This window comes from Phoxinus phoxinus, assembly GCF_949152265.1.
Source record: "Phoxinus phoxinus genome assembly, chromosome: 9".
NCBI lineage: Eukaryota > Metazoa > Chordata > Actinopteri > Cypriniformes > Leuciscidae > Phoxinus > Phoxinus phoxinus.
The window spans coordinates 34,976,046-35,003,699 of NC_136884.1; the positions used below are offsets into that span (position 1 = coordinate 34,976,046).

At 38.8% G+C, this 27,654-nt stretch overlaps 1 protein-coding gene across 2 annotated transcripts; it reads right to left on the reverse strand.

Annotated features, from left to right (window-relative positions):
• Positions 1 to 37: 37 nt before the first annotated feature.
• LOC307004769 (uncharacterized protein) lies at positions 38 to 27,629 on the reverse strand. 2 transcript variants are annotated; one of them, XM_079624246.1, is made up of 3 exons: positions 27,352 to 27,629; positions 20,507 to 20,647; positions 38 to 1,719 (listed from the first exon to the last, which is right to left on the reverse strand). In XM_079624246.1, exons 2-3 carry the CDS (start codon positions 20,589 to 20,591, stop codon positions 545 to 547), a joined length of 1,260 nt encoding a protein of 419 aa, XP_079480372.1. In that variant the 5' UTR covers positions 20,592 to 20,647; positions 27,352 to 27,629; the 3' UTR covers positions 38 to 544. The 2 variants fall into 2 exon arrangements, with proteins under 2 accessions (XP_079480372.1, XP_079480371.1); XM_079624245.1 differs by lacking the exon at positions 27,352 to 27,629 and adding an exon at positions 22,661 to 22,725.
• Positions 27,630 to 27,654: the final 25 nt, after the last annotated feature.

A 27,654-nucleotide genomic window follows, 5' to 3' on the forward strand; every position in this document is an offset into this window, starting at 1 on the left:
GTAAATGCTAAAAAAGTTATTTTCTCTTTTGTTGTTTGATTAACATTTGTGAAAAACAGCTGCGGATATTAGGCTGTTGTCAAGACGAAAGAACGGATCCAATATAATGATGCGCATCTGTTTTCTTTCTCAGTTGTTTACAAAACATGACCAACTGTTTACAAGGACACTCGCAGAGACGGGCATTTTGACTTAATTTTAATGTTAATGTCCATTCAAGCTCAAAAGGAAGAGAAAGAGAACTGAATTAGGTGTTGACGTGCTGTGCAGACAGAAAACAGCATGCGAGTTCCAGTCTTCTTGCGCTTGATGCGTAAAACTTTGCAATTAATGCCCGAATCACATTGCATTCCAATTCGGGGAGCAGCTGGCCTGTCTGGATCATGGATTAACTACAATCCCTATAACTTCAGTTGCGGGGTGAGTGTAGCCTAATTTTTTTAAACACTTCCCACAAAATTAACAAAAATAGGGTCTCATTTTTTTATTAAACTGATCAAAAATGTGAATCAAGGTTTACTTTACATGCAAAACTATTTCCATACTAATCACATGTGAAAGGCTTCTCTCCAGTGTGAACTCTCATGTGTTTTTTAAGGTTTCCTTTATCAGTGAAACTTTTTCCACACTGTTGGCAGGAGAAAGGCTTTTCTCCAGTGTGAACTCTCATGTGGGTATTTAAAGTTGTTTTTTGTCTAAAACTCCTTCCACATGTAGGGCATGTGTAAGGCTGTTCTCCAGTGTGAACTCTCATGTGGGCATTAAATGTTGGTTTTTGTCTAAAACTCCTTCCACATTTAGGGCAGGTGTAAGGCTGCTCTCCAGTGTGAATTCTCATGTGGGCATTAAAGGTAGTTTTATATGTAAAACCTCTCCCACATTGAGGGCATGTGAAAGGCTGCTCTCCAGTATGAGTCCTCACATGGTTTTTGAGGCTTGCTTTTCGAATGAAACCTTTTCCACACAGTTTGCAGGAGAAAGGCTTCTCTCCAGTGTGAATCCTCACATGGTTATTAAAAGTTGGTTTGTGTGTAAAACTCTTTCCACACTGTTGGCATGTGAAAGGCTGCTCTCCAGTGTGAATTCTCATGTGGCTTTTAAGGCTTGCTTTTCGATTGAAACTATTTTCACACAGTTTGCAGGTGAACGGCTTCTCTCCCGTATGAATTCTCATATGGCTTTTGAGGCTTCCTTTTTGAATAAAACTATTTCCACACAGTTTGCAGGTAAAAGGCTTCTCTTTTGTGTGACTTCTCATGTGGCTTTCAAGGTGTCCTTTTTGAGTGAAACATTTCCCACACTGAAGGCATATGTAAGGCTTCTCTCCAGTGTGAATTCTCATGTGGCTTTTGAGGCTTCCTTCCCTACTGAATCTATTTCCACACAGTTGGCAGGTAAAAGGTTTCTCACCAGTGTGAATTCTAACGTGCCTGTTAAGGATTACTTCTTGAGTGAAACTTATTCCACACAGTTTGCAGGTAAAAGGCTTCTCTCCTGTGTGAACCCTCATGTGGACTTTAAGGTGTCCTTTTCTATTGAAACTTTTTCCACACTGTTGGCAGGTCAAATAACTTCCATTTGCTCTTTTTCGTGAAGTATTTTCAGTCTGTGAGCAACTAAATGACCTTTCCTCAGTAATAGGATCATTCTGTTTGTCATACTGGTCTTTCTCTTCTATTTCATTCCGTTCTCGACTCTCCTCTTTCAGTGCCATCAGGTCTAAGGCAAAAAAAAAAACAAAAAAACAGACATATACAAATTAAGCCCAGTTTAATGGTACAAAGCAACACACATCAAAATCAACAGTATCAAAGCAACAACATGTATGTTAGATACTATACACACACTAAGCTACTAAGATAGGTGTTACATGCAATCTCAAAACCTCTTCACAATATTGTTAACTCTTAACTAAAAATGTTCAAACTGTCAGCTATCAAAAAACAAACGTGCCCAGGACAAGATAGTTATAGACCCATTTATGTCTAAAATATTATAAAATACAATTATGGAGTACCACAGGGCTCAGTATTAGGTCCTCTGCTTTTTATTCCTGCTTCCCCTGAGAGATATTATTAGGGCCCAAGCCCTGAAAGGGCGCAGAGCCCTATTGTTCTTCTAAGGGTTTTTTGTTATTCTTCTTCTTTATAATAATTTTTTTTCAAGGTTTTTGCCACTTTTGGGGGCCTTAACGTGCTCAAAAACTCTTGAAACTTTGCACACAGGTCAGAACCCGCGGCCATTAGAGCCGGACTGAAGCTGGTACCCGGGCGTGGCAGGGGGGCTCGACAGCGCCCCCTGGAACGGGGTCCGAAAACTTGGTCCATAAATCAAACACGCTTGCATGAAATAATATGAAACTCGGTACACTTATAGATCTCATCGGTTCATATATCCTTCATGCTCTGACTTTTTACCCCAGCCCAACAGGAAGTCGGCTATTTGGCGTAGTTTAAAAAACACATGCAATGGAATTTAAAATATTCCTCCTAGACGATTCAACCAATCACCACGAAACTCGGTGTGCATGAAGTCAAGACATTGAGGATGATAAATTGCCAGGGGATTTTTGATATCTCGAACGGTTTGGCCGTGGCGAGGAAACGAATTTATGGCGAATATTGGAAACAGGAAGTGTGTTATAACATCCTCATACATTAACTGATCTTGATGAAACTTCAGCAGTGTGTTCGCTGTAAGAGGCCGATCACATGGATGTGACTATTGTGAGTCAAAGTTATAGCGCCACCAACTGGCAGCAGGAAGTGTGTCACTTTCAAAATGCTTTGAAATCACCCTCTTATTTTTACCCGATTTGCTTCAAACTTCATCTGTATAATGTAAACACACGACAGATGTAGACCTGTGAAAGGATTATTGATATCTTTAATACTGTCGCCATGGCAACGCTTTAAACTTTTATATTCTTTTTGGATGCATTTGAGGCTCTTAACATGCTTCAAATTGCATGAAACTCAACATGCATATCACATTTATTGCCTAGTACACTTGTGCGAAGTTTCAGAAACGGGCTTGGTAAGGGGCTCAGTAGCGCCACCTTTAGTCAAAAATGGGGTATTAGTTTTACCTACAGTAACCAAACTCGGTACGTATATTCTTCTCTTCGATCCGGACAACTTTCTAATTTACAGTCATTAGCTCCGACCAACAGGAAGTCAGATATTTTGGTTTGAATGTGTACTGTTTGGAGCATTTTCCCTCTGCCCCTCTGTGTGTGAGAGTGTGTGTGAGGAGGGGGGCTAGTTTAGTTTAACCCTTTCTCTGCTGTGTGCAAAATCTCTGGCACTTTTGAGGGCCTTAACATGCTCGAAAACTCTTGAAATTTTGCACACAGGTCAGAACCCATCAGGGCCAGGCTGAAGCTGGTACCCGGGCGTGGCAGGGGGGCTCGACAGCGCCCCCTGGAATGGGATTCGAACACTTGTCCGTATATCAAACACGCTTGCATGAATTAATATGAAACTCGGTACACTTATAGATTTAATCGGGCCGAACAACTTTCCCTGGGTCAAGTTTTACGCCAGCCTAACAGGAAGTCGGCTATTACGGGTTGATTGGAGAACGCTTGCTCTCGAATTTGAAACACTTCTCCTAGAGAATTCATCCGATGACCACGAAACTCGGTCAGCATGAAGTCAAGACATGGAAGATGATAAATTGCCAGGGGATTTTTGATATCTCGAACGGTTTGGCCGTGGCGAGGAAACAAATTTATGATTAAAAAAGGATGCATAAAGTGTGTTATAACTTAGTTATAGTTTTACCTACAGTTACAAAACTCAGCGTGTATATTGATCTTATCAAGCCGAACAACTTTTTAATTTACAGTCATTAGCTCCGACCAACAGAAAGTCAGATATTGTGGTTTGAATGTGGATTGTGTCTCTCTCTGTCTCTCTGCCATTCTGTGTCTGTGTGTGTGTGTGTGTGTGTGTGTGTGTGTGTGTGTGATATTTTGGTTGGGTGACAGTTTTAGGTTACAGATTGACAAGAGTTTATAGTTTAACAAAAGCACAATGTTGTGCTTTATTGCGAGTGTACACAAATATAGAGAAACACTTTGAATGATGTCCTGTGTGAACAAAATGACGGAGTATGTTTTTTTGTCTCCATTCGATCGAGCCACACACACACACACACACACCCCACACACACACACACACACACACAGCATTCCAATCTTGACATCGCAGCATGTTCATTATAGCCTTAATAAAATTTAATAATAAAATAGTCAACCTAACATAAAAAAATTACACTGCTCTGTTTAAATAGTCAGTTGTACAGTTCGTACCGTTCACAGTAAGCACCGCTCCACTGTGATGTTTCCAAGCATATATATATATATATATATAATATATATTATATATTTATAATATATATATATATATATATATATATATATATATAATTAAAGCTGCAAGCAGCGATGGAGGGCCCAAGCCGGTAGCACCGCCATCCGGTGCCTTTAGTGCAACACTGGAATGTGGGTAGGTTTCATGTTTTCAAAATCATGTTGTCAAAGACTACATCTGGATGATATTCAGAACTATGATCAAAACACAGATGGAGTAGATCGAGTCCATTCACACCGACAAAGCTTCAGAGGCCTACAGCTCGAAACTTCATTCAGTAACATTAGTTTTGATTTATATACTTTTTAAAGGCCCACTGAAGTGCCTTGGAATGCGCAGCTTTGTATGATATGTTGATATAATTTTCACTGAAACAGGCAGGGCATATTGAATGGCTCCTTCTCAAATAGCCAATAGAGTTTAGTTTACCTCAGACTGCAAATCGTACTTGACAGCACCAAGGAAACGAATCAGAGTACTGGTGATACGTTGGATTCAATAGTAGAGGTGTGAATAAATTCTAGCCATTTCATTCTTAACCAACATACAGTTGGAAAACCGAAAACTCAAGCAACTGAACACACATCAACCAGTGGCGTATTTTTTTTTTTAAAGTGGGTGGGACTGGGGTGTGGGGGGAAGGAGGTTGCTACAGTATACAATGCTAAATCAGATATATGTATAATATGCGTGTACAATAGGAATTTTTCCAGAAAAAATTACATTACAATGTCCAGAAGTTAATTTCAATGAGATCCACTAATTTACTGTATATTGTTAGTGCCGAGAATTCCACATATGTAGCTTGTGTCCTTTAATGGTCTAGTGGTATAACTTTTGGGTTAGAATCCGCACTCATATATATTTTTTTCTCATCAAAACCGAATGTGTTTATCAGTGGTTGTATGAATGAATAAACGCCGTGTCAATGAACACCGGTCGCTTTGGCCAGGTAGTATTTATAACATAGGGGGCGGGACGCTTTACATTCTAGAGAGCAGTTTGATTGCTTGTATCTCCTAAATGTGAATTTTGTCATTGGTTTGGAACACACCAGCTTATTCATAACCTTAAAGGATAATTCCAGTATTTAACACCTTGAGTCTATATTGTCGGTTGTTTTGGATGAACAAGAGTGGTGGACAACATTTTTTTGACAATGGTTCCTCTCTCGAGTTTTTGACTATAAAAGAATTGGCCATGGACCCATTTAACATTGGAGTCAATGGGCATGTCCGAAAATGTCATTAAAACAACCTTTAACATTAGTTTTCAAAACTGTGCAACTCACCGAGTGATTAATGATGTTAGTTGATGTTCCAGAAACAAAAAGTGTTGCGAAATACAGTTTCTGTCGTGTTTTATTCGTCATTTTGTAAAATCCCATTGAATTCTGTTGAAGGACTGAGTGCTCGTTAATATAAATGCGCTAACGGAAACGGAAAGGGGGCTGTTTACATTTGGTCGATGTAGTCTTTTTGCTCGCTTCCGTTTCTCATAAGGCTAGCGAGCAGAGCAACCATAGACATCATATAGATAGATCCCTATCGACCGCTACTGGCTACTAGCGCGGTCGAGCCGTGGGGCCGCCATCATAGACCGGTCACCCGCTGCACTCATTGCTCCTGCCATACAGATTACACTGAGCTGTCAGCGCATTTAATTAATCATTCCTCACTGAATACCCAACTGATTTTCACGCGGGGTTTTTTTCTGCAAATGTCATTCATGTAGCTATAATACAGGACACATGGTTCGGCATATTTTAATATTCATAGTAGGCTTAACAGTAATATAATATTCTGATATAAGATATAAAGTGACCAGACGTCCAAAATCAAAATATGTGATGTAGGATATAAGGTATTTTATAAATCACACACTATAAATATGATAAAGAAGCAGAAACATATAGTTGCAGTAAAGTAAGATATTTTAATAAGTTGAAGAAACAATAATGATTTGTGACACACACACACACTTACTCTCTCAAACTCACACACACACACACTCGATTTGCGCATCGCCGTCATGTGTGTAACGTTATTACACAGGTAACGTTATTACATTGCTTCCTGATATCACGTGCACAAACACAAATAACCTAACGTTATATGTAGATATGTTTATACTACAGGGCCGTTGAATGCTTGTATCTGATAACCGAGAAGCTCTTGTAATTATTACTTTACCTCACCTCTCCATCCATGCCGAGTGATGCAGTAAACAATAAACATAGCCTAGCTAACGTTAGCTGTCTACGATTTCAGTACAGTAATATCAAAGATCCTCGCTCCTTCTCAATTATCTGGTAATATTCTATTCACAAAATACAACCAAAAGTACGGTGATGTTAAAATTTACTTGTGAAAAGTAATCCCGGGCCCTATTTGCGCTGGTCCGCCGATTAGAACAGGAAAATGCTCCACAGTGCTCTGGAATCTGACTGCTGCTAAGCAACGAAACTAGGAGTACGACTGGTTTAAGATGGCGGCCGTATTTCTCAGTGCCCAGCGGCCAATATGGCATCTAGTCTCTAGGCTATATAATATCTATGAGAGCAACTGTGCTCCGGGAGAGTAAGCGAAATAAACAAACAAAGACATGACCACTGACCAGTGCAATATGAAGTTGAACTCGACTGTGACCGTGAGTGTCCCACGAGACATAAACATCGGTTATCGCCATCAAGTGGTCGGGAGTGTGCTAATGCTTCAGATTCAAATATTGAGCGGAAGTTACACGGTTGTGAAGTGTCTGAAAAAATAGTTCCACTATAGCAAAATAAACAAATTAAACTACAATATAGACTCAAGGTGTTAAATACCGGAATTATCCTTTAAGGCTAACATCTTCATACTATAAGCTAAAAATACATTTTTATTTCAGGGGGCCGGTAATGTTGATGATCGCATTATTTTACATATGCATATGATTAAATATGATATCACTTGTTTCTGCATCTTCGCATGCGTTTTGATCAGGAGATTCAGTACTCTTTTAGAAGATATCATAGCACCCCCCTACTGTATAACAGTGAAAACACAGACAGATCAAGCACAGCTGGAAGAAAACAAAACTAGAGGTTTTTCGCATTTTGTGGAAAGAAAGCATTATTGCATACAGAAAGGCCTTAAAAACTGCTAGGTCTGCTTCTTTCCGATTTTCTTAGAAGAAAACAAACACCACCCTAGGTATTTGATACAGTGGCTAAATTAACTTAAGCTTTATTTTAAATTAACTTAAAATTCAGACGTTTCCCAACAGCACAGCAGTGATGACTATGAACTTCTTTACTTGCAAGATTGATAATATTAGAGAGAAATTTATAACCCCACAGTCTACTACAGTATCGCATCAGAGAGTGCATTGTAGTGTCCCTGAGGAAAAGTTCCATTCATTCATTGCTATAGGAGAGGAAGAATTGTCTAAACTCGTTAAATCATCAAAATCAACAACATGTATGTTAGACACTATACCAACTAAGCTACTGAAAAAGACGCTTCCAGATTTTTGTAATAAAAAAAAAAACCTTGCACAGTGTGATATATTTCATGCAGTTGTGTACATAAATTATCCCACAATTTCCCAAGGATTTGTAAATCCAGATAAATTTCAGTTTTAAATAATGTGTATATATATATATTTATATACAAACATAGATCCCTCATTAGCGGCTTACGTTAAAGGGGTGGTTGAGTATGATTTCACTTTTCTAACTTTAGTTAGTGTGTAATGTTGCTTTTTGAGCACAAATAACCACTGCAAAGTTGCAACGCTCAAAGTTCAAAGTAAAGGGAGAGATTTGCTTTTAAAGATATAGTTTTTTTAAGGACTACAAACGGCTGGTAGGGACTACACGACATTCCTCACGGGTTAGTGATATCACCAACCCTAAAATTTACATAACCCCGCCCACGGGAACACGCAGTCCATGTTGAGAAGAGGAAGAGTTGTTGTAGTCGAGCACATTTGTGAGTCTGCTCAAACTGTAGCATCTGTCTTTTCACATGCAATAGAAAGTCACTCTGTGTGCATCTCACAACAGTTCCTATACGAGCGATTTATATATTACCATGACAGAATATGCTAATTGAAGATAGTTAACTCCACATCAGCAACATAAACTCATCAGAGACGTCCTGTTGCATTCTATGTGTTGTCACTTCTTCTTGAGTCTCTCCATCTTTGTCTGACTCCATTTAAACATTAAAGGCAGAATTGTTTCTGACATTTTAGTGCGTCTGTGTGAGGTAATGGGCGCTGCTAGCAAACACAAGCTCTTGAAACCCCACCCTAAGTGTCGGGAGCAGCAGCTAATTTGCATTTAAAGGGCCAGGCACAAAACGGTGAGTTTTTGCTAACCCTCAAAAAGTGACAACTTTAACATGCTATATGGCGCTTTTCCACTGCATGGTACGGTACGGTTCGGTACGGCACGGCACACTTTGGCGCTTTTCCACTGCATGGTACGGTACGGCTCGGCTCACTTATGGCGCATTTCCACTGCATGGTACGGTTCGGCTCGCTTTTAATGGTACCACCTCTGTTGAGGTTCCAAGCGTACCGCACCGATACAACTAAACGTGACGTGAAAACACTGCAATCACTGATTGGTCAGACAGAATCGTCACTTCAGCGTCATTGTATTTGTGACACGAGACACTAAACTCGCTAGATTTAAATAGCCAGACAACAGCCAACACGGTAGCACCTGTTTTTAAAGTATTTACTTGACAAAAGAAGTAAAAAAAATATCAAACAAGAAATGGCTGAATTGTGGTCAGTGGACGAGGTGCAGACGTTCCTCTCGTTGGATGCCGAGGAGCGGATCCGGCGAGAGCTGGATGGGGCAACACGGAATGAAAAAGTGTTCCAAGAAGTAGCACAGCTCTTAGCAGCACACGGCTACCACCGGACCTACAAACTTAAAAATAAAAAGTGACTACCGAGCCAGTAGAGGCGGCAACTATTAACGATCAGTCCCACCCACTTTGAAGCGGTACTAACTGCAGTGGAAAAGCAACCGAGCTAAAGCGAACCGAACCGTGCCGTACCGAGTCGTACCACGCAGTGGAAAAGCAAAGCGAGCCGAACCGTTCCGCGCCGAGACGAGCCGTACCATGCAGTGGAAAAGTGTCAATATAAAAATATTTATGTGGAAAATTTAGATATTTTGAGCTAAAACTTCACACACACAAGTAGATCTACAGAGGCAAGCAGGCTTTGGGAGAAACAGAGAAATTAAACCAGGATCAATGATGTCATGGCAGTAGAGGCGGCTCAACTATAACGATCAGTCTATAATCCTACCCACTTTGAAGCGGTACTAACTGCAGTGGAAAAGCAAACCGAGCTAAAGCGAACCGAGCCGTGCCGAGTCGTACCGAGTCGTACCACGCAGTGGAAAAGCGAAGCGAGCCGAACCGAGCCGTACCATGCAGTGGAAAAGCTCCAATAGACAGGTAAGCAAATATACATTATTTATTGTATACAGTTATATTGCACTTTGTTTGTACTTCAGTAACACTTTTTATCAAGTCTGGTGACCAAGTCTATGGCAGTGAAATTAAATGCTAGTGCTAATGCAGGCTAATATAGCATTTCATGTTCCTTGCAGCTAATTCATTACGATGACATAAAATAGTGTAATCAAACATACAGGTAATAAAAAATAACTAATTTATTAGCTGATATATTATTTATATGATTCGTGAATTCCATTCTCTGGATGGTGAAAAACTAAAATGGTCACTGTTAGCGATCGCCCTCGCGATCAGAGGCATAATAAGACCAATGCGCCAGGAAATCCCAATTAAGGTGAATTTATTGTGAAGACAGTGCAAATCCAATGGCAAACAACAAACAAACAAAACAAAACAAAAACAAAGAAAAAGAAAACTAAAAATAACAAATATTTACAAGGTTTCGTGGGAAGGTAGCCACAACCACAGTGGTATTGTTTGGTTAACAAACTTTCTGGAACCAGTTTCTATGAGCTTGCTTCCACTTCACACAACCAACCTGACCTCTCCTGCACCATGCTTCTGGCAGCCATTTATAGTCTAGTCCACACCCTGGAATGTACCATTCTACAGGTAAGTTTACTTTCTAACATATGTACTTCCAACCCCCTAATGCATATTAAACAACAACCATAATTAAATTACACAGTAACAACAACATGCAACTATGATGCAAAACCAAATGCAAAACAATGAATTAACAATTATAAACCTTGCTTTACAGGAACATTTGGAAACCCCCCAGTTACCCAACATGGTTTCTCCCAATCAGGCAGCATGTGCACCATGTTTAAATAATCTGCTTTTAAAATAATACAGGTTTGTTCACAGATGTTTTCCAAGCAGGTAAGTTAGATATATAATAATGTGTTACACAATTTTCAATAAAGTTTCAAATCAAACATATTTGTGTTGTGGTTCTCTATAATGATGAATGAATGTTAGCGGCTAATGATACCCAAACACGTTGTACATATCCACTACACATAACAAACAAATACACATTGTACCCTCAAATATCTAAAACACATTATACACAATACATTCAAGTATTGCACAAACATTGCAAATTCACAATACTGCAGTCTGAATATCCAGGATATCCGTGTCAGTAAACAGACTGCGTTAATGCGGCACATGTTTGTGTGTTTGATATGGTGTACCTTCATACAGTGATTCATGATCACGGGTTTGCTCCGTGACATTTCCTCCCCCTTCCCCTGGACACCTCCTGTGGTGTCCTAGAGAGAAAATCAGCCGCACAGTTCTCAGGACCAGTCCGATATAATACTTCAAAGTCAAAGGGTTGTATAGCTAAAAACCACCGTGTAATACGGGCATTAGTGTCTCTCATGCGGCCCAACCAAGCTAAGGCCCGATGATCAGTCTCTAGGGTGAATTTTCTACCCAACAGGTAATATCTAAAGGAATCCAAAGCCCATTTCACAGCTAGACATTCCTTTTCTACCGTTGAGTACCTTGATTCTCTGGCAAGAAGTTTCCTGCTAATGTAGGCAATGGGTTGTAACTCACCAGGTTGTCCTTGCAAAAGTACCGCCCCCAGACCGAACTCTGAAGCATCAGTCTGAACTGTAAATGTCTGATCAAAGTTTGGACTCTTCAAAACAGGCTCTTCACACAATGCATCTTTCAAATCCTTGAAAGCACTCTCACATTCTGCAGTCCAATCAATCTTATTTGGTTTATCCTTCTTCGTAAGGTTAGTAAGAGCTATGGCTCTTGCAGAGAAGTGAGGAATGAAACGTCTGTACCATCCAACTAGGCCCAGGAAAGATCGTACCTGCTTCTTTGAAGTAGGTTGTTCAGCATGTTTGATGGCTTCAATCTTCCCAACTTGAGGACGAATAACTCCATGTCCTAGCTTATATCCCAGGTAAATAGTTTCCTTCTTGGCAATAGTACACTTATCCGGACGAATAGTAAGTCCTGCAGATTTTATTCTTGCCAGTACTTCTGTTAGATGTAGTAGATGCTCCTCCCATGTTTCACTGTAAATGACAATGTCGTCCAGGTATGCTGCTGCAAATTTCTCAGTTCCCCGTAGAATCTGATCGATCATTCTCTGGAATGTTGCAGGTGCTCCGTGAAGCCCAAATGGTAGGACCCGGAAATGGTAGTGTCCAAAAGGCGTTTTAAAGGCTGTGAACTCCATGCAGTCTGAGCTCAATGGTATCTGCCAATAGCCTTTGCATAAATCCAGTGTTGTTAGAAATTTGGCACTGCCAAGTCTTTCTATTAACTCGTCAACTCTGGGCATGGGGTATGGGTCAAATTTACTCACTGCATTGAGTCACTAAGTGTTCCATCCTTCTTTGGAACTAGTACGATGGGATTATTCCACTCACTGGAAGATGGTTCGATAATTCCCATTTCCTGCATTGTCTCAATCTCCTGCTTCATGGTGAGTACTAACTTCTCTGGCACTCTGTAAACACATTGATGTATTGGTTTATTATCTTTCAGGTAAATGTGATGTTGGACAAGGTCTGTTTTTCCTGGTGTTTTCAGGAACAGTTGTTGAGGGATGCTCTCTTGCAGTTGTCCCTTCTGTTCCGCATTCAGATGTTGTAAATTCAAGAAACAGTCATCCTGATGAACAGGCAAGTACTGCTCTTCCACTTCATCCTCCTCCTGAACCGCCCTCACCAGCAGATCGTTTACAACATTTTCTGTCGTCTCCGGATGAGAGGCTTGTTCATGCCACTTTTTCAGCATGTTAATATGAAAGATCTGTAAAGGTTGTTGCCTCGATGGAACTTCAATCTCATATGTTACGGAACCAACTTTCCTCTTTACCTGGAATGGACCTTGCCATTTGGCTAGAAGTTTGTTGTCTGATGTTGGAAGTAATAACAGTACTTGCTCTCCTGGTTGAAAGGTTCGTGCCCTGGACTTCTTGTCATACCAAGCTTTCTGTTTAAGCTGTGCTTGTTGCAGATTCTCTTGAGCAATGCTGGTAGTTTGCTGTAACTTTTCTCTCATTTTAAGCACATATGAGAGTATGTTCTGTTTATGCAACTTGTTATCTTCCCAACTGTCTCTCAGCACGTCCAGTGGTCCTCTGACTTGATGAGCAAAAAGTAGTTCGAAAGGTGAGAACCCAGTTGTTGATTGAGGAACTTCCCGATAGGCAAATAAGAGATAGGGTAGCCATTTATCCCAGTCTTTGCCAGTCCCAGACACAATTTTTTTTAACATGCTTTTCAGGGTCTGATTGAATCTCTCTACTAGACCATCAGTCTGTGGGTGGTAAGGGGTAGTACGCACTCTCTTAATACCTAACAATTGATAAACCTGATGTAAAGTACGACTCATGAAATTGGTGCCCTGATCAGTCAGTATTTCTTTAGGTATCCCTACATGTGAGAAAAAATGAAGTAGTGCAGTTGCAACTTGATTCGCAGTAACTTCTCTCATAGGATAAGCCTCAGGGTATCTGGTTGCATAGTCACAGATCACCAGAATAAATCTGTTCCCTTTCTGACTTGTTTCCAGAGGTCCCACAACATCCACACCTATTCTCTCAAATGGAATACTAATGGCAGGAATGGGTACAAGCGGTGCTACACTGGGTGCTCTGCTCGTTGCCAGCTGACATTCAGGACATGCTTTACAGTAATCCTTTATCTCGCTGTACATGCCAGGCCAATAAAATCTTTTTGCTATTCTCATTAAGGTCTTCATAAACCCCAAATGACCTGACCAAGGATTAGAATGACCAAGTTCAACCACTTCCTTGCGATAAAGTTTTGGTACCACTAACTGTGTACCATCTTCCTTAGACTGTCTGTAAAGCAGACCTTGCTCAATCACAAAGGTTTCATCATTTAACAAATTCACAGCAGCCTCTGCACTAATTTTGTGAAAGCAATCTGCCAATGTTGCATCTTCTGTCTGTAACCTAGCTATATCATTAGATATGCCTACATCCAATTCATCAACTTCAGGTTCTTCCAGTTCAACCATCAACTGTTCTGTGGAATTAATTACATTGGCCACCCATTTTCTCCTCTTTTCTAGCCTTTCTTCCTTACTTGACTTTGTTTCCCCCATTATCTCATCAGCAAAGAACGGCATTTCCTGAAGGGTATTCTTTGCAAAATCTTTGGATGATGACAATCGAGTCAACTTTTGAGCCTGTGCTCTAGTAACAACACCACACCACGCAGTTTCCTGCACCAAATCTGCTAATATGGGCATGTCTGTACCTAGTAAAACTGGATAGGGCAAGGTTGTAGTAATTCCTACTTTCATCAGGTAAGACTGCTCATTAATCTCAATGTATACCTCAGCCGTAGGCAATTCTGATTCATCTCCATGGACACAACATACTGTAACTGTACCCTCCGTCCAGAAATCCCTTGGGACATATTGTGCCTGCACCAAAGTTCGTGCACAACCAGTGTCTACTAAAGCGGTTACTGGCTTACCGTTTAACAATACAGAAACTGTAGGTTCTTTGTCTATTCTGGGCCCTAGTGTAGAGGTCGGTATATAGCATAGTCGGGCTGATTTAGGCTTCCTCAAAGGACAATGTGGACTAGTATGGCCTGGTTCTGCACAATTATAACAGACCACATCTTTTTTGTCTGATGATTGGCCCAAGGTTACAGCTGTCTGGGTTTTAGGGTGGGTGGGTTTCATAGTCTGGGTTTGCCATTGAGAGCACGAACTACCCCCAAACCCCACAGACTTACCTCTGTTGGATGGTAGGCTTCCAGCATACAGAAATGACCCAGAGGAACCTCTCCTCGCTGTGATGTAGGCCTCAACCAAGCTAGCTGCCTCTCCTGCAGTTTCTGGATTTCGCTCCTTCACCCAAGTTCTTACTTCTGGGAACAACAACCTCATGTACTGCTCTAGTACCAGCTTCTCCATCAAGTCCTTTTTGCTACTTGTTTCCAGTTGTACCCACTTGGAAAATAAATCCTTTAATCGAACATATAATTCCATTGGGGATTCATCAACTGGTGTATCCAGTGAACGAAATCTCAGTCGATATGTTTCAGAGCTGATTTCATATTTCTTTAGAATCGCTTCTTTGACTCTGTCATAGTCCAAAGATAGTGTTGGTGACATTGCAACAAATGCACTCCTTGCTTTTCCTGTGAGTAGAGGAATCAAATGAATAGCCCAGTCCTCCTTCGGCCACAAGTACACTTCTGCCATTCGTTCAAAAGTGGTTAAGTACTGCTCTATATCATCATCCTCTTGTAGCTTCGGCAACTGTGGCACCGGAGCCAATCCCCGAGAGGCTGATTGGTCTGCAGTGGCAGCTCCATGTCTGGTGCGCTCTACATCCATTTGGATTTGCGTGACCTGATGAGTAAGTACTTTGAACTGTTGTTCTCGTCGAGCCATGTCTCTTTCTTGTCTCTCATCTCTGTCCTTCTGATACTGCAAGAAAGTTTGAAACATACCCGCTAATGCCGTGAGGGCTGCCCCTTCTGTGGTTGGTGGAGGTTCAGTAGCCAGGTGTGCACTTCCCTCTGTAATTCCACTTGCTGCTTGCTGTCCATCCCCAGCATCCATGTTCACCGTCTGCTGTCCTCTCGTTTTGGGTGGCATTCCAGTCTATTTTGGCCTCTTAATCCCACTTCTGACACCATCTGTTAGCGATCGCCCTCGCGATCAGAGGCATAATAAGACCAATGCGCCAGGAAATCCCAATTAAGGTGAATTTATTGTGAAGACAGTGCAAATCCAATGGCAAACAACAAACAAACAAAACAAAACAAAAACAAAGAAAAAGAAAACTAAAAATAACAAATATTTACAAGGTTTCGTGGGAAGGTAGCCACAACCACAGTGGTATTGTTTGGTTAACAAACTTTCTGGAACTAGTTTCTATGAGCTTGCTTCCACTTCACACAACCAACCTGACCTCTCCTGCACCATGCTTCTGGCAGCCATTTATAGTCTAGTCCACACCCTGGAATGTACCATTCTACAGGTAAGTTTACTTTCTAACATATGTACTTCCAACCCCCTAATGCATATTAAACAACAACCATAATTAAATTACACAGTAACAACAACATGCAACTATGATGCAAAACCAAATGCAAAACAATGAATTAACAATTATAAACCTTGCTTTACAGGAACATTTGGAAACCCCCCAGTTACCCAACATGGTTTCTCCCAATCAGGCAGCATGTGCACCATGTTTAAATAATCTGCTTTTAAAATAATACAGGTTTGTTCACAGATGTTTTCCAAGCAGGTAAGTTAGATATATAATAATGTGTTACACAATTTTCAATAAAGTTTCAAATCAAACATATTTGTGTTGTGGTTCTCTATAATGATGAATGAATGTTAGCGGCTAATGATACCCAAACACGTTGTACATATCCACTACACATAACAAACAAATACACATTGTACCCTCAAATATCTAAAACACATTATACACAATACATTCAAGTATTGCACAAACATTGCAAATTCACAATACTGCAGTCTGAATATCCAGGATATCCGTGTCAGTAAACAGACTGCGTTAATGCGGCACATGTTTGTGTGTTTGATATGGTGTACCTTCATACAGTGATTCATGATCACGGGTTTGCTCCGTGACAGTCACATTTTCAAAAAAATAACAGATTGTACCTTTAATGTCAATAATTTTTCTTTGTCATTAGAATACCGAAAACTTGCAACTTGATCCTAAAGAATGCCAATTACTGGCCGATTCTGAATCTGACTTTTTTAGCATCATTGACAGAAAAGGTAATCTCCTCACAACTTAATTTCTTTAAAAAAATGGTATCTGCGAGGACTACCAGTCAGTATCAGACTGTATCACAGTACTAAGACAGCTTTCATTAGTTTTACAAATTATTTGCTCTTTGCTCATCCGGTCGTGGTTGTATCTCTCTATTAGTGTTAATGGATCTTAGTGCTGCATTTGATATTATAGACCATAACGTTCGTTTGAATAGATTTTATTATTATTATGTTGGCATTAGTGGAATTAAATTTGCATGGTTTAAATCAGGGGTCACCAAACTCGGTCCTGGAGGGCCGCTGTCCTGCAGAGTTCACTCTGTACATGCAACACTTAGGAGATATCATTAGGAAGCATGGCATTAGTTTTCACTATTATGCTGATGATACTCAGCTCTATATTTCTTCGCACCCGGATGAAACTTACCAATTAATGAAATTAATGGATTGCACAGCTGATATAAAAAACTGGAAGACTAGTAAATCCTATTACTTAATTCTGAAAAAAAAAGAGATTCTATAATTATTGGGCAAAAAACCTCAGCACACATAATAACCTAGAACACTGGCTGTGTTTACATGGACCCTTATAATCGGATTGAAGGCTCAATCGGATTGAAAAACCTTCATGTAAACACCTTAATTGATCCGATTGAAATTTCGATCGGATTGAAAGGGGTGGTTTATTCCTTTTGTAATCCGATCAAGAGAACATGTAAACACTTAATCGGACTGAAAACCAAATCTGAAAGGAATGCGCATGTGCAATGACGTAGAAATGACGTATGACACTGTTGTTTTTGAAGGGAAGATGGCGTGCGGTAAGTGGTGCAAGACAACGTTGTCCCACCAGTCCTTGCTTCGGACTTTCATCCACAAATGCCTTGTTCTGGGCTCTGGCAGAGGCATTTTAATTGCTTGATAAATACAAGCAGCACGGCACAGAACATCACACGCTCGTCGTCTCCTAATTAGCAGCTGAAGTACGTAAATGTTAAATCTGATTTTTAAAACAAAAAAAATAAGAAATGGTAAGAGGGTGCTGTTATGCGCATCGTCGAACGGCGGCGGGAATCGTCTAGTGGACTGATTGTGCGTAACTGCGCATGTCTAAAACGATCAAATCAGATGTAGCTTGTGACATGTAAACGCGCACATCAACCCGATTACTTTATTTGTCGTCCATGTAAACACCTTGTTCGGATTCTTTAATCGGATTGATTTCATTCGGATTGAGCCATGTAAACAGCTAGTGTTTCCCAACCTTTTTTCAGCCACGGCACCCTTTGAAATTTTACAAAAATGTGTGGTGTTGTCACTATACTACTTTGATACGATACTATACTTTGATACGATATGGAAGAACCGCCAACTGTCATATAGATATTTTTAATATAATATATATTTTTTTTAAAGTGTCCATCCATTGAAAGATCACTTTATTTGATGACATATTTACATTGTGATACTGTACATTACATTTACATATAAACATTGTTCAGTTACCATTGCAAATCTCACGTAAATGTTTGCTTACTCCGTGCATTTGTGTTTTTATATAGGGATAGTTTTGTTGTAATTGCACAAGATAGCTTGTTTTTAATATGTTTTATAATTAAATCATTTCACAGTTAATCTCCAAATGAATGTAGAAACAACATATTTTAAATAATTGTTTAATGGCATCTTTTTATGAATGAAGGCCAGTATCACTGATACCAATACTGCTACTGATGTCTTTAATTTATTTATTTTAAATTTTAAACATCAATTCTCACCATTCAACACTGCAGTATAATTGAAAGCTAAACATTTTAACATTTATTAGGCTCCAAAAAATATAACAACTTTTAATTTAAGTGAACTTAAAGGATAATTCCGGTATTCAACACTTTAAGTGTATTTTGTAGTTTGTTTTGGATGAACAAGAGTGGTGGACACAGAAATTTTTACAATGGTTCCTGTCTCGACTTTTTGACTATTTTAGAATTGCCCATGACCGCTTTAGAATGGGAGTCTATGGCCATGCACAAACATGTCCTTAAAACAACCCTTAACGTTCGGTTTCAAAACTGTGCAACTCACAGAGTGGTTAGTGGTGCCGGTAGACAGCCACTCTGAAGCGGTCAAAGGCGATTCTAAAAGAGTCAAAAAGTCGAGACCGGACCCATCGTCAAAATTTCTGTGTCCACCACTCGTTCATCCAAAACAAACTAGAAAATAGACTCAAAGTGCTAAATACCGAAATTATCCTTTAAAGACACCCTGTCATGAAAATCAAGCTTTTAAATGTTTATATGTCTATAGCCCTATTCGGACAGGACTAGTTATACATGGAGAGGTGGGGTAAAGTAATAATTACCAGAGCTTGTCTGAGATTTTAGTCCCGTCCGAATGTGCCATGTCAGTAAAGATTACGGCGACTTTTACCTTCTGTAAAAAGGTCCGGAAAAATCACCTCAGGTAATACTAATCCAGTGCCAATAGACCCGCCGTAAATAAGTACGTAAATAATCCATAATTTCCAGTTTAAAAATAGTTTTCTGCAGTTTTTCAAGTATGGAGACGCTTGAACAAGCATCAGTTGCGTTCTAGATGCTGGGACGAGTCCATTCAGATCAGCAAGAAGATCGAAAGCACTTGTTAGAGGCACGAAACATCTTTTAGCGTTAGATAAGGGATCGTTACCAACACAATCCAATCTGAAGGTAATTAATACATCGTTCGACCGGACATAACAGTTTTATATATATAAATATAAGTTATACGTGTTTGCGCACATGATATCAGGAAGCAGAGTAATACACACATGACGACAGGAGTGACGGCGGTGCGCAAGTCGAGTTACTCTCCCACTTCTGCTAGTTTTACTGAGATATCTTATCCTGTGCGAATTGGCCATTAATATTACAGACGTCCTGTGATTAAATTACATCACTCCATCTACCCTTGTAAAGTTAATCCCGTACGAATAGGGCTTATGTGGTGTTTTTAATATGCTTAAGACAAACCATGTGCCAATTCATAAGTCAAAACCATTGCTGAGTATTTTCTCCTTAATACCGCAGTGAAAAAAAGACGTTTGATATTGCCAGTGTTTTCTACATCACAAATATGTTGTAACCAATCAGGTTAGCGTGCTGGCGGCCTTTAGCATATCATTAACTATGCTGTGAAGTAGGTGGGTCTCAAGCGAAGCCAGGTTATCCAGGCATATTTTTCTGTTGATATGGAAAATCGGGTATATTTAGCAATATAGCGAGTGAATTATGTATAAGATTATATTAGTATATTATATAACGATGTTAAACGTGTTGCGTAACACGCGAGAATAAACCCCATTGGTTCTCGCACATCAAGCGAACATGCTTAAGCTAAGGTTCACCACTGATGTGTGAGTGGATGAATGTTTAGCCTATGTGAACTAAAGACTAAATTCAATCTGTTCATCACATTATAATCATGTCTGTTTTTCTGCTCAATTCATATGGATTCGTTTTATCTCTTTATGAACATTTTGAAACTGGTATTTGCGTAGCTGTCAATGGAGAGACACAAAGCTCTCAGATTTCATTTAAAATATCTTCATTTTGGGTTTAGAAGGAGATTAAATTATATATTTCATTTTTGGGCGACCTAACCCCTTAATTTGCATGTCAATACATCAAACTCAGTGGAGGTGGGGACCATAGAAAGACTATTTCAATAATACATAAGATTTCATTCAACATGTTATGGAACAGAATGTAAATTTGCTCTTAGTGATTCTTCAAAAATATCACTCATTTCTGTAGAGTTGGACATTTTAATGAGGATCAAATGACCGAGTTCAGCTTTGAGAATGAAACCAACCTGTTTGTTCCTCAGTTTCTTCTTGTTTGACTCTGAATGTTTCTTCAATCTTCATGTCTTCACTCTCCTCTTTAATAAACGCCATCTTTATAATAGTGTCACATGGATCTCAGTCGCTTCACCAGGAGTTTTTATGTTCTCCTGTTTTAGATGAGAAAAAATAAAAGGAAGAAAAATAAATGAAAACGAAATCTCTGAGAGCGTCTCAATCAGATCTAGTTCAGTAGTTCAGTTCACTGGTAAGAGAGTCAGTCAGAGAGAGAGTTAATGATCCGGTCAGACTAAAAACACTCTAAACTAGCACTTCAAATTAAGAACACAAAATATACAAACACTTTGTTTAGTTATTCTTTATGTAATGGCAATCTTTGCCTTGCTGTACCCCTAGCCTTATTTCCAGTATACTTATCTTTGCCATCATGCACAGGTAGGACTGAAGTTTTCACATTTGCATCAGCATTTGGTTCAAATGACTCAGGTTTGAAAAGCTTCTCCATCGTTACTTCTCAGTTAGTTATGTTTCCATATCGTTTTTACGCTGTTTTGTTATTGACAAGTAAATATGCGCAAAAAAAAGCTACGAAATTTTGCTGTCTCCAGCCGTTTCTAGTTTCTAGGTCTAGTTGGTCTTTTACTGATAAAATGGTGTGAGATGACGTCATCCCTAAAAAACTAGCCTAATTGTTGCATTACAAAAAAAACCTGCCTTTGAGCCAAACATAATTTTGCGTATCGCAAATTATATAGTTTCTTTTGCGTTCCAAAAATGTGTAAACCGTACAGAGAAATGAGACGATTGAAATTAGGCTACCGCTAATCATTAATATGATGTTGGGGAATATCAGAAGACGACGGTGAGCAGCTCGTTACGGTCTATAAAAAAAGTTCAGTCCTTGTATATTGCAACAGTCTTTAACGCCGTGAACATGGTCAAGCCAGTGGTGGAGAACGCAATGCAGAGCTCGACATTAATGCAAGTGGATCTTTTGAAGGGGCAAGAGAAAGAAAAAGAGAAATTGACTTGCCAAACTGGACAAGTAGCCTGATTAAAACATCAATGACAAAAAATTAAAGTTGAAGTGTGAACTGTTATACTGGGTCCCAGCCAGGGCAGATAAATATAACACACAAATATAAACATTGCTTCAGAATAAATTATATTTACAAACACACACAAGCAACTTTTTTACTTGTACAAGTGAATGACTGATTTACATGACAAGGCTTAATGTGGAGGCTTTTAATGCTTAGTAATAGACCTATTATATATATAAAATGTGAGAAACACCTAGGCTTAGCTACCTATTCAAAATGTATACACTGTAAAAAAAATATTGTTGCAATTCTTTTAAAATAACTTTTTTAAACTAAAATAAACCTGATTTAACTTGAGATAACTCAAATATCCATGTTGTCACTTACAACGATTTCACATTTTAATTTCAATAATTTTTATGTTTAGCCTAATCAAGAAAAAACACATAACAAATAATGATAAATTATGTTAAAGATGTTAGGATAATACATCTTATTCTTAACAAATATCAACAGTAGACTATTAATTTGAGATACAATTTAATAATATAAATAATAGATTATTAATGCACATTTAAACTAAGTTACAGAGAAACGGAGCTTTAACGGGAGCAAAAACACGAACACATGTAACTGTTAGGCTTATTCTGTCACGTGACCACTACATTTATTTGCGGTAAAGCCGCATTTACTTGACAAAAAGTGTTCCCAAACTACTGCTAACATTTTAAGTAGCCTATCTAAGTTATGTGCTAAAGTTAAATGCAAAAAGATTGTGTTGACACTACAGAAATGTAATTGATAAATGGCATTTCATCTGCTATACATAAACATTTTGAAGCGCAAAAATGTTTTCCGCAAAAAAAAAACGTACGTTAGATGGAAACCTGGCTATGACTGAATTAATTTACGATAAACTGATTGACGAGATAGGGAGAGAACTGAGACGCAGCTTTTCTGTTATTCATGCGCTTTACTCATATAAAACAATGTGCATTATGCTATTATATACATTGCAATGTTACATTCAAAAATAATTAATTAATTTCTAAGTTCTCTATATAATTGTACGACCGTGTTGTATTGGATTAAACACTTTAAATGATTAAAAACACAAACCTCTCTTCAGCAGAATCACAGATATGGGAGCGCGGCGCCGCCTTATGACGTAATACTAACACACCAAAATAAAAGTCCTCTTCACAAGCTTTAACAAAAACGACTTAAAATGAGATAAAAAAAATAAAGGCATCTGTCAGAGCATTTGTGATTTTCTCAGTCAAGGTTAAAATCAAGAGATAAAAAGAATGCAAAGAATGTTTAAAATTTTCAAACTCGTTAAAAATATGTGTAGATCAAAATTAAATGTGTGGTTTAATATATAAACTAAAACGGAATCATTTTCACAATATATCCATCTTATTCCATCTCAGTTTTTCCCCATAAAAGGATTTTGTGCAAGCTTTTTTGAATGGTTTGCCTTGATTCTATGACGATGTACGGAACAGATTTGAGTATATTCCCGTCATAACTACATTGTTGTTCTATTAGAATAATCTATTAGGTCAATGACCTCATTTTTTTGTTCCTCTGCTGTCTATAAATATTGACTGTGAGATTATTATAGGTTTGTATATGTAGGCTGTATGCTTATAGGTCTGTTTTTTTTTTTTTTTTTTTTTTTTTTACTTTTTTTTTTTTTTTGCTGTTGTTTCTGGTCTCTATCTTTCTTTTCATCTCGAAGTCATGGTTGCAGGAGTGGGTTGTTTAAAGATGTTTAACAGTTTTTTACTGGTCATCTTTTTGGAGATGGGTCTGTCTGCAGACTGCAAGAGAGGGGCGTAACAGGAAGTGGGCGCAACTTGAAGTTGTCCAAATCACACACAACCACAAGATATGTCAAACTCAAAACAAGATGTTGTCGGCAAGAAGCCAGCTCGTATAGAGACAACAGTAAGAATATTTTCCCGAGATAACAGTGTAAATCGAAGTGCATAAGTCATATTGCTGCTTTATAAAATTAAATCTTAAAATTGATTTAATTTTTTCTAACATTTAAACTTAGACCACATTATTAGATTACCCTTTGACTTTATGAATACACATAAATGACAGCCTAATGATTTTTTTATATTTTTTTGTGCATTTATTTAAATACCATTTTTTTTGTCACTGGTGTTACCTTACTTCTTTGGCAATATTAAAGGTTTTATGAAATATGATTTCAATTTTTTTTCCAGCACATGTAGTCAGAGTTACAGAAAAATAATAATAATGCCACAAATAAGGAGATTATGTTTATTTATTTTAAGCAGGTTTGTTAAATGATGTTAGTTCATTTGCGCAACCATGCATTAGCTATAACGGTGAAAATATTTGAACACCAGTTAAAATCAAGCAATGATGCAGTCCTTTAAATCGTAACTTTTGAGTATAAGCAGAATTAAATGGATGTAAAATTATTATCATTTCACATGTCGTCCCCTTGGAATTATAAGGTTCTATCTGACATTTTCGTAAAAATGTAGTTATTCACATATTCTTATTCTGTGACCACTTCTTTACATTATGTGATGTTGTTTTTTAAGTTGTACATTTTGGAACTTTTTATTTAGAAAATAAAACGGTTCTTTCTACACAGTCGAATGGAATGCAAAAACTTTAAAGGTGCATAGCGCAAGATTCTGAGTTTTTGCAGAACTATGCCACCTCTGGTGGCAAGCGAAACTGCAGCCAGAGATGTGCACGCACTAGACAAAAGTTTTCTTTTTTTTATCTTACGTGGAGTTTGCGTTGGTGTTTGAAATGAACTACAAGCAGGTCTCTTACAATCCATCTTCTACGGAGAATGCCGGCGAATACACAAACCTGCCAGACATAGCTATGTGAGCGTGCCGTGAACGCGCATGACGTCACGCCCAGTCTCAAACTCCGGCCCGAATCCCTCTTATTTATTTTACTTTACAGAATTATAGAGACAATCTCAGTGATCAGAGAAGGGCTCATTCAGCCCATCAGGCAATTGTTTAAGCATTTATGGGTTAGAAAACGGGTATTTTTTAACATGAAAAGTTGCTTAATGCACCTTTAAAGCTCAACATCTCAAAACCAGTCAGAATGCAGATAGAACCTTATAATTCCTAGGTGGCGATGTGATATTTTATTTAATGTGACAGGAAAAAAAGACAGTGACACAATGAATCACCAATGACATGCATAAGACCAGGGGTCACCAAACTCGGTCCTGGAGGGCCGCTGTCCTGCAGAGTTTAGCTCCAACCCCAATTAAACACACCTGAACCAGCGAATCAATAGGCTTGTTTGTATGTGAGAGTAGGCGGCTGCAGTGATGGGAGGAGTGAAAAAAGTATATTAAATATTAAAAGGATTACAATGTAAAAGATTATTGTGTACATAAAGATATGGTGGAATCCGGCTTGTCCCGTAGATCAGGGCTATTCAAATACATTTGCAGGGGGGCCAAACTAGAAAATTCCAAAATTTGTGAGGGCCGGACGGACAAATTGATATCAGCTAAAGGAAATTAAAATATACTATATATACTAAGGTACATAATATATGAAATAAAGGTACATTATTCGTTTGGTTTCCTTTATTATTTCAACACATTAAACTTGTATTGAATAGGCCAAACTGCAAAACTGCAAACTGAGACATACATAGCTTTTACCCTTAAAACAGTAATAAGTAATAGCTTATATATATAAAAAAAAATCAAACAATCAAAATAAAGCTGTCATAAGTGCAAAACTGCACCTGCAGTTTCAAGTATCAAGTCTTATTTAGGGAAATAACAACATTCAAATATCCCTGAAGTATATCTTTCAGACATTGAGTATTTTTAAAACTAGAAAAAAACTTTTCAAGTGTACAGTAAGTACAAATCTGCTAACTATGTGCTGTAACGTTAAACATACTCTTGATGAAAACTAACTAAAAACAAGAATATTTTTTTTATATATATATTCTCGTGAGTATCCACGCCACTCGTAGAGAGGCAATGAAAGCTCTCTCTTGTTCGGTACAAAACCCGCCAATTGCACGCTGACTTTGCTCAAAAGAAGTTACCAGTCTGTCTATTCTACGTTGTCTCTCCACTGAGCCCTCTTGGTATTGCGCAGAAAAAGACGAATGTTTTGTAGTAAAATGTCTCTTCACATTATATTCTTTGGCCACAGCCACTGATTCGTTGCACAGTAAACACACCGGTCTATCGGTCCCTCGCTTGCTTGCCGTAGTTGGCACCGTAAATAAGTACTTCTCCGTCCATTCACTCTGAAACTTACGATTTTCTCTGTCAACTTTGTGGTTTGGCTTGGACAACGCCATGTTAGATGCATGTGTCATAGGCAGCGTGAGAACATCAAATCAGCGAGAATCATAGGCGAGAATGAGTGTTTGTTTGTCACCATAGAGACGACCTGCTCCGCTCTAGAATCTTTGCCTGTACTCTTGTCTGTTCGCCGCGGCAGATTCGTAGATATTTTTTTTTAGACTTTTTTTATTTTTAGACTTTTTTTTATTTTTATTTTTTTAATCTGCCGCGGGCCAGAATAAATTTCAATCGGGCCAAATTTGCCCCCGGGCCGCTATTTGAATAGGCCTGCCGTAGATGATCTGCTTGCACACTTTTACCTCGCGCAAACGCGTTTCGGTCTTTCCACTATCAAATTCTGTCATGTAAATAGCGAATCCGCCATGGCACAAGCACAACTGGCATTTAAAGGGAATGGGAGATGAGACTCTGATTGGTTTAACGCACGTAAATCCCAAAACACACCCATTACTCATTAAGAGAATAGGCACAACCCTTTTAGACCATGCACCTGGCGTGCTGACCATTTTTCCCCTTGTTAAACGAGCAAAAGTGGATTCGGACACGACCTTAGTGAACTTGTGCCCTGCGCTTTAGACCATGCGCTTAGATCGTTAAATAGGGCCCTTAGTGTCATTGGCCCTGAAATATCCTGTCAGTTTTTCTTCTGTTTCTGTCGCTGCTTTACGTTGTTATTCCAGAGACCTTATGTTTTTTTTGTTCATTTTCAAATTGGTTTTCATATATTTCATTGATTCAGAAAAAAATAAAACCATCTAATGAACGCGGCTCTTATAGGTCTGTGTGCCTGTTAAATGTAGACTGTAAGCTGCTCTCCAAGCTTTTAGCAAGAAGACTAGAATCATTCCTCCCTTAGCTAATAAACCCAGACCATACAGGCTTTATCCAACAAAGGCTGTCTTTCTCCAATGTCAGGAGACTTTTAAACATAATCCAGTATTCACAATTTTCTAAAACTCAAGTGTTTCCCATTTCCTTAGATGCAGAAAAGGCATTTGACCGCGTAGAATATGGGGGTACATGTTTGAAGTGTTGGGCAAATTTAATTTAGGCACGGACTTTGTTGTTTCGATTCTGACTCTTTATTGCGCATATAGCTGGTTAAAAAATTATAAAATATAATGAACTCCATCAAAACGTATTTTATATTTGTGCTCTGAGTTATAATTAATTCTATTTGGAACCATTCATGCAGAATGTTTTATAAGGGGCACATATTGGTGACGCACATGATAACTTTAGAAGCACATTTGACACTGACGGGTTTGAGTGTGCTCTCTCTCGCTCTTCTAACGAGTGTGCTGACTGAAGGGGAGAGACATGTATCCCGAATAATTCACTGTGCTCCATGTATTTCTGCTGAATAAAGCATCCTGAGACCTCTTCCATCAACATTGTCTTTATTGGCGAGGACAACAAACTCAACCAGAGTAAAACTGTTACAGGCACTTACTGCTTGTGTGATTTCCAATGGCTGTTGCTCCATGCCTTTTCCGTTTGGCCGAGGGACAAGGCAAGGTTGCCCTCTTTCCCCTCTCCTTTTTGCCTTAATTCTGGAACCCCTTGCAGAGACTATTAGAACTCACATTGATATCCAGGGTGTTGAGATTGGCCAGTCAGATCGGCCAAAATTGCGCTATATGCAGACGATTTACTTTTATTTCTGACTGTCTACTAGCTTACTGTTAAGCCCCCCCTTCTGTTAATTTTTACTTTCACTTTCTTAGTTCTGTGCCATTGGTGCTGCTTCCTGTCA

Excerpts from the sequence above, each read along its gene's own strand:
- LOC307004769 (XM_079624246.1), bottom strand. The coding sequence starts at position 20,591 with ATGGCGTTTATTAAAGAGGAGAGTGAAGACATGAAGATTGAAGAAACA. Across the intron at positions 1,720-20,506 it reads AGAAACTGAGGAACAAACAG|ACCTGATGGCACTGAAAGAG; the intron begins GTTGGTTTCATT and ends TTTTTGCCTTAG.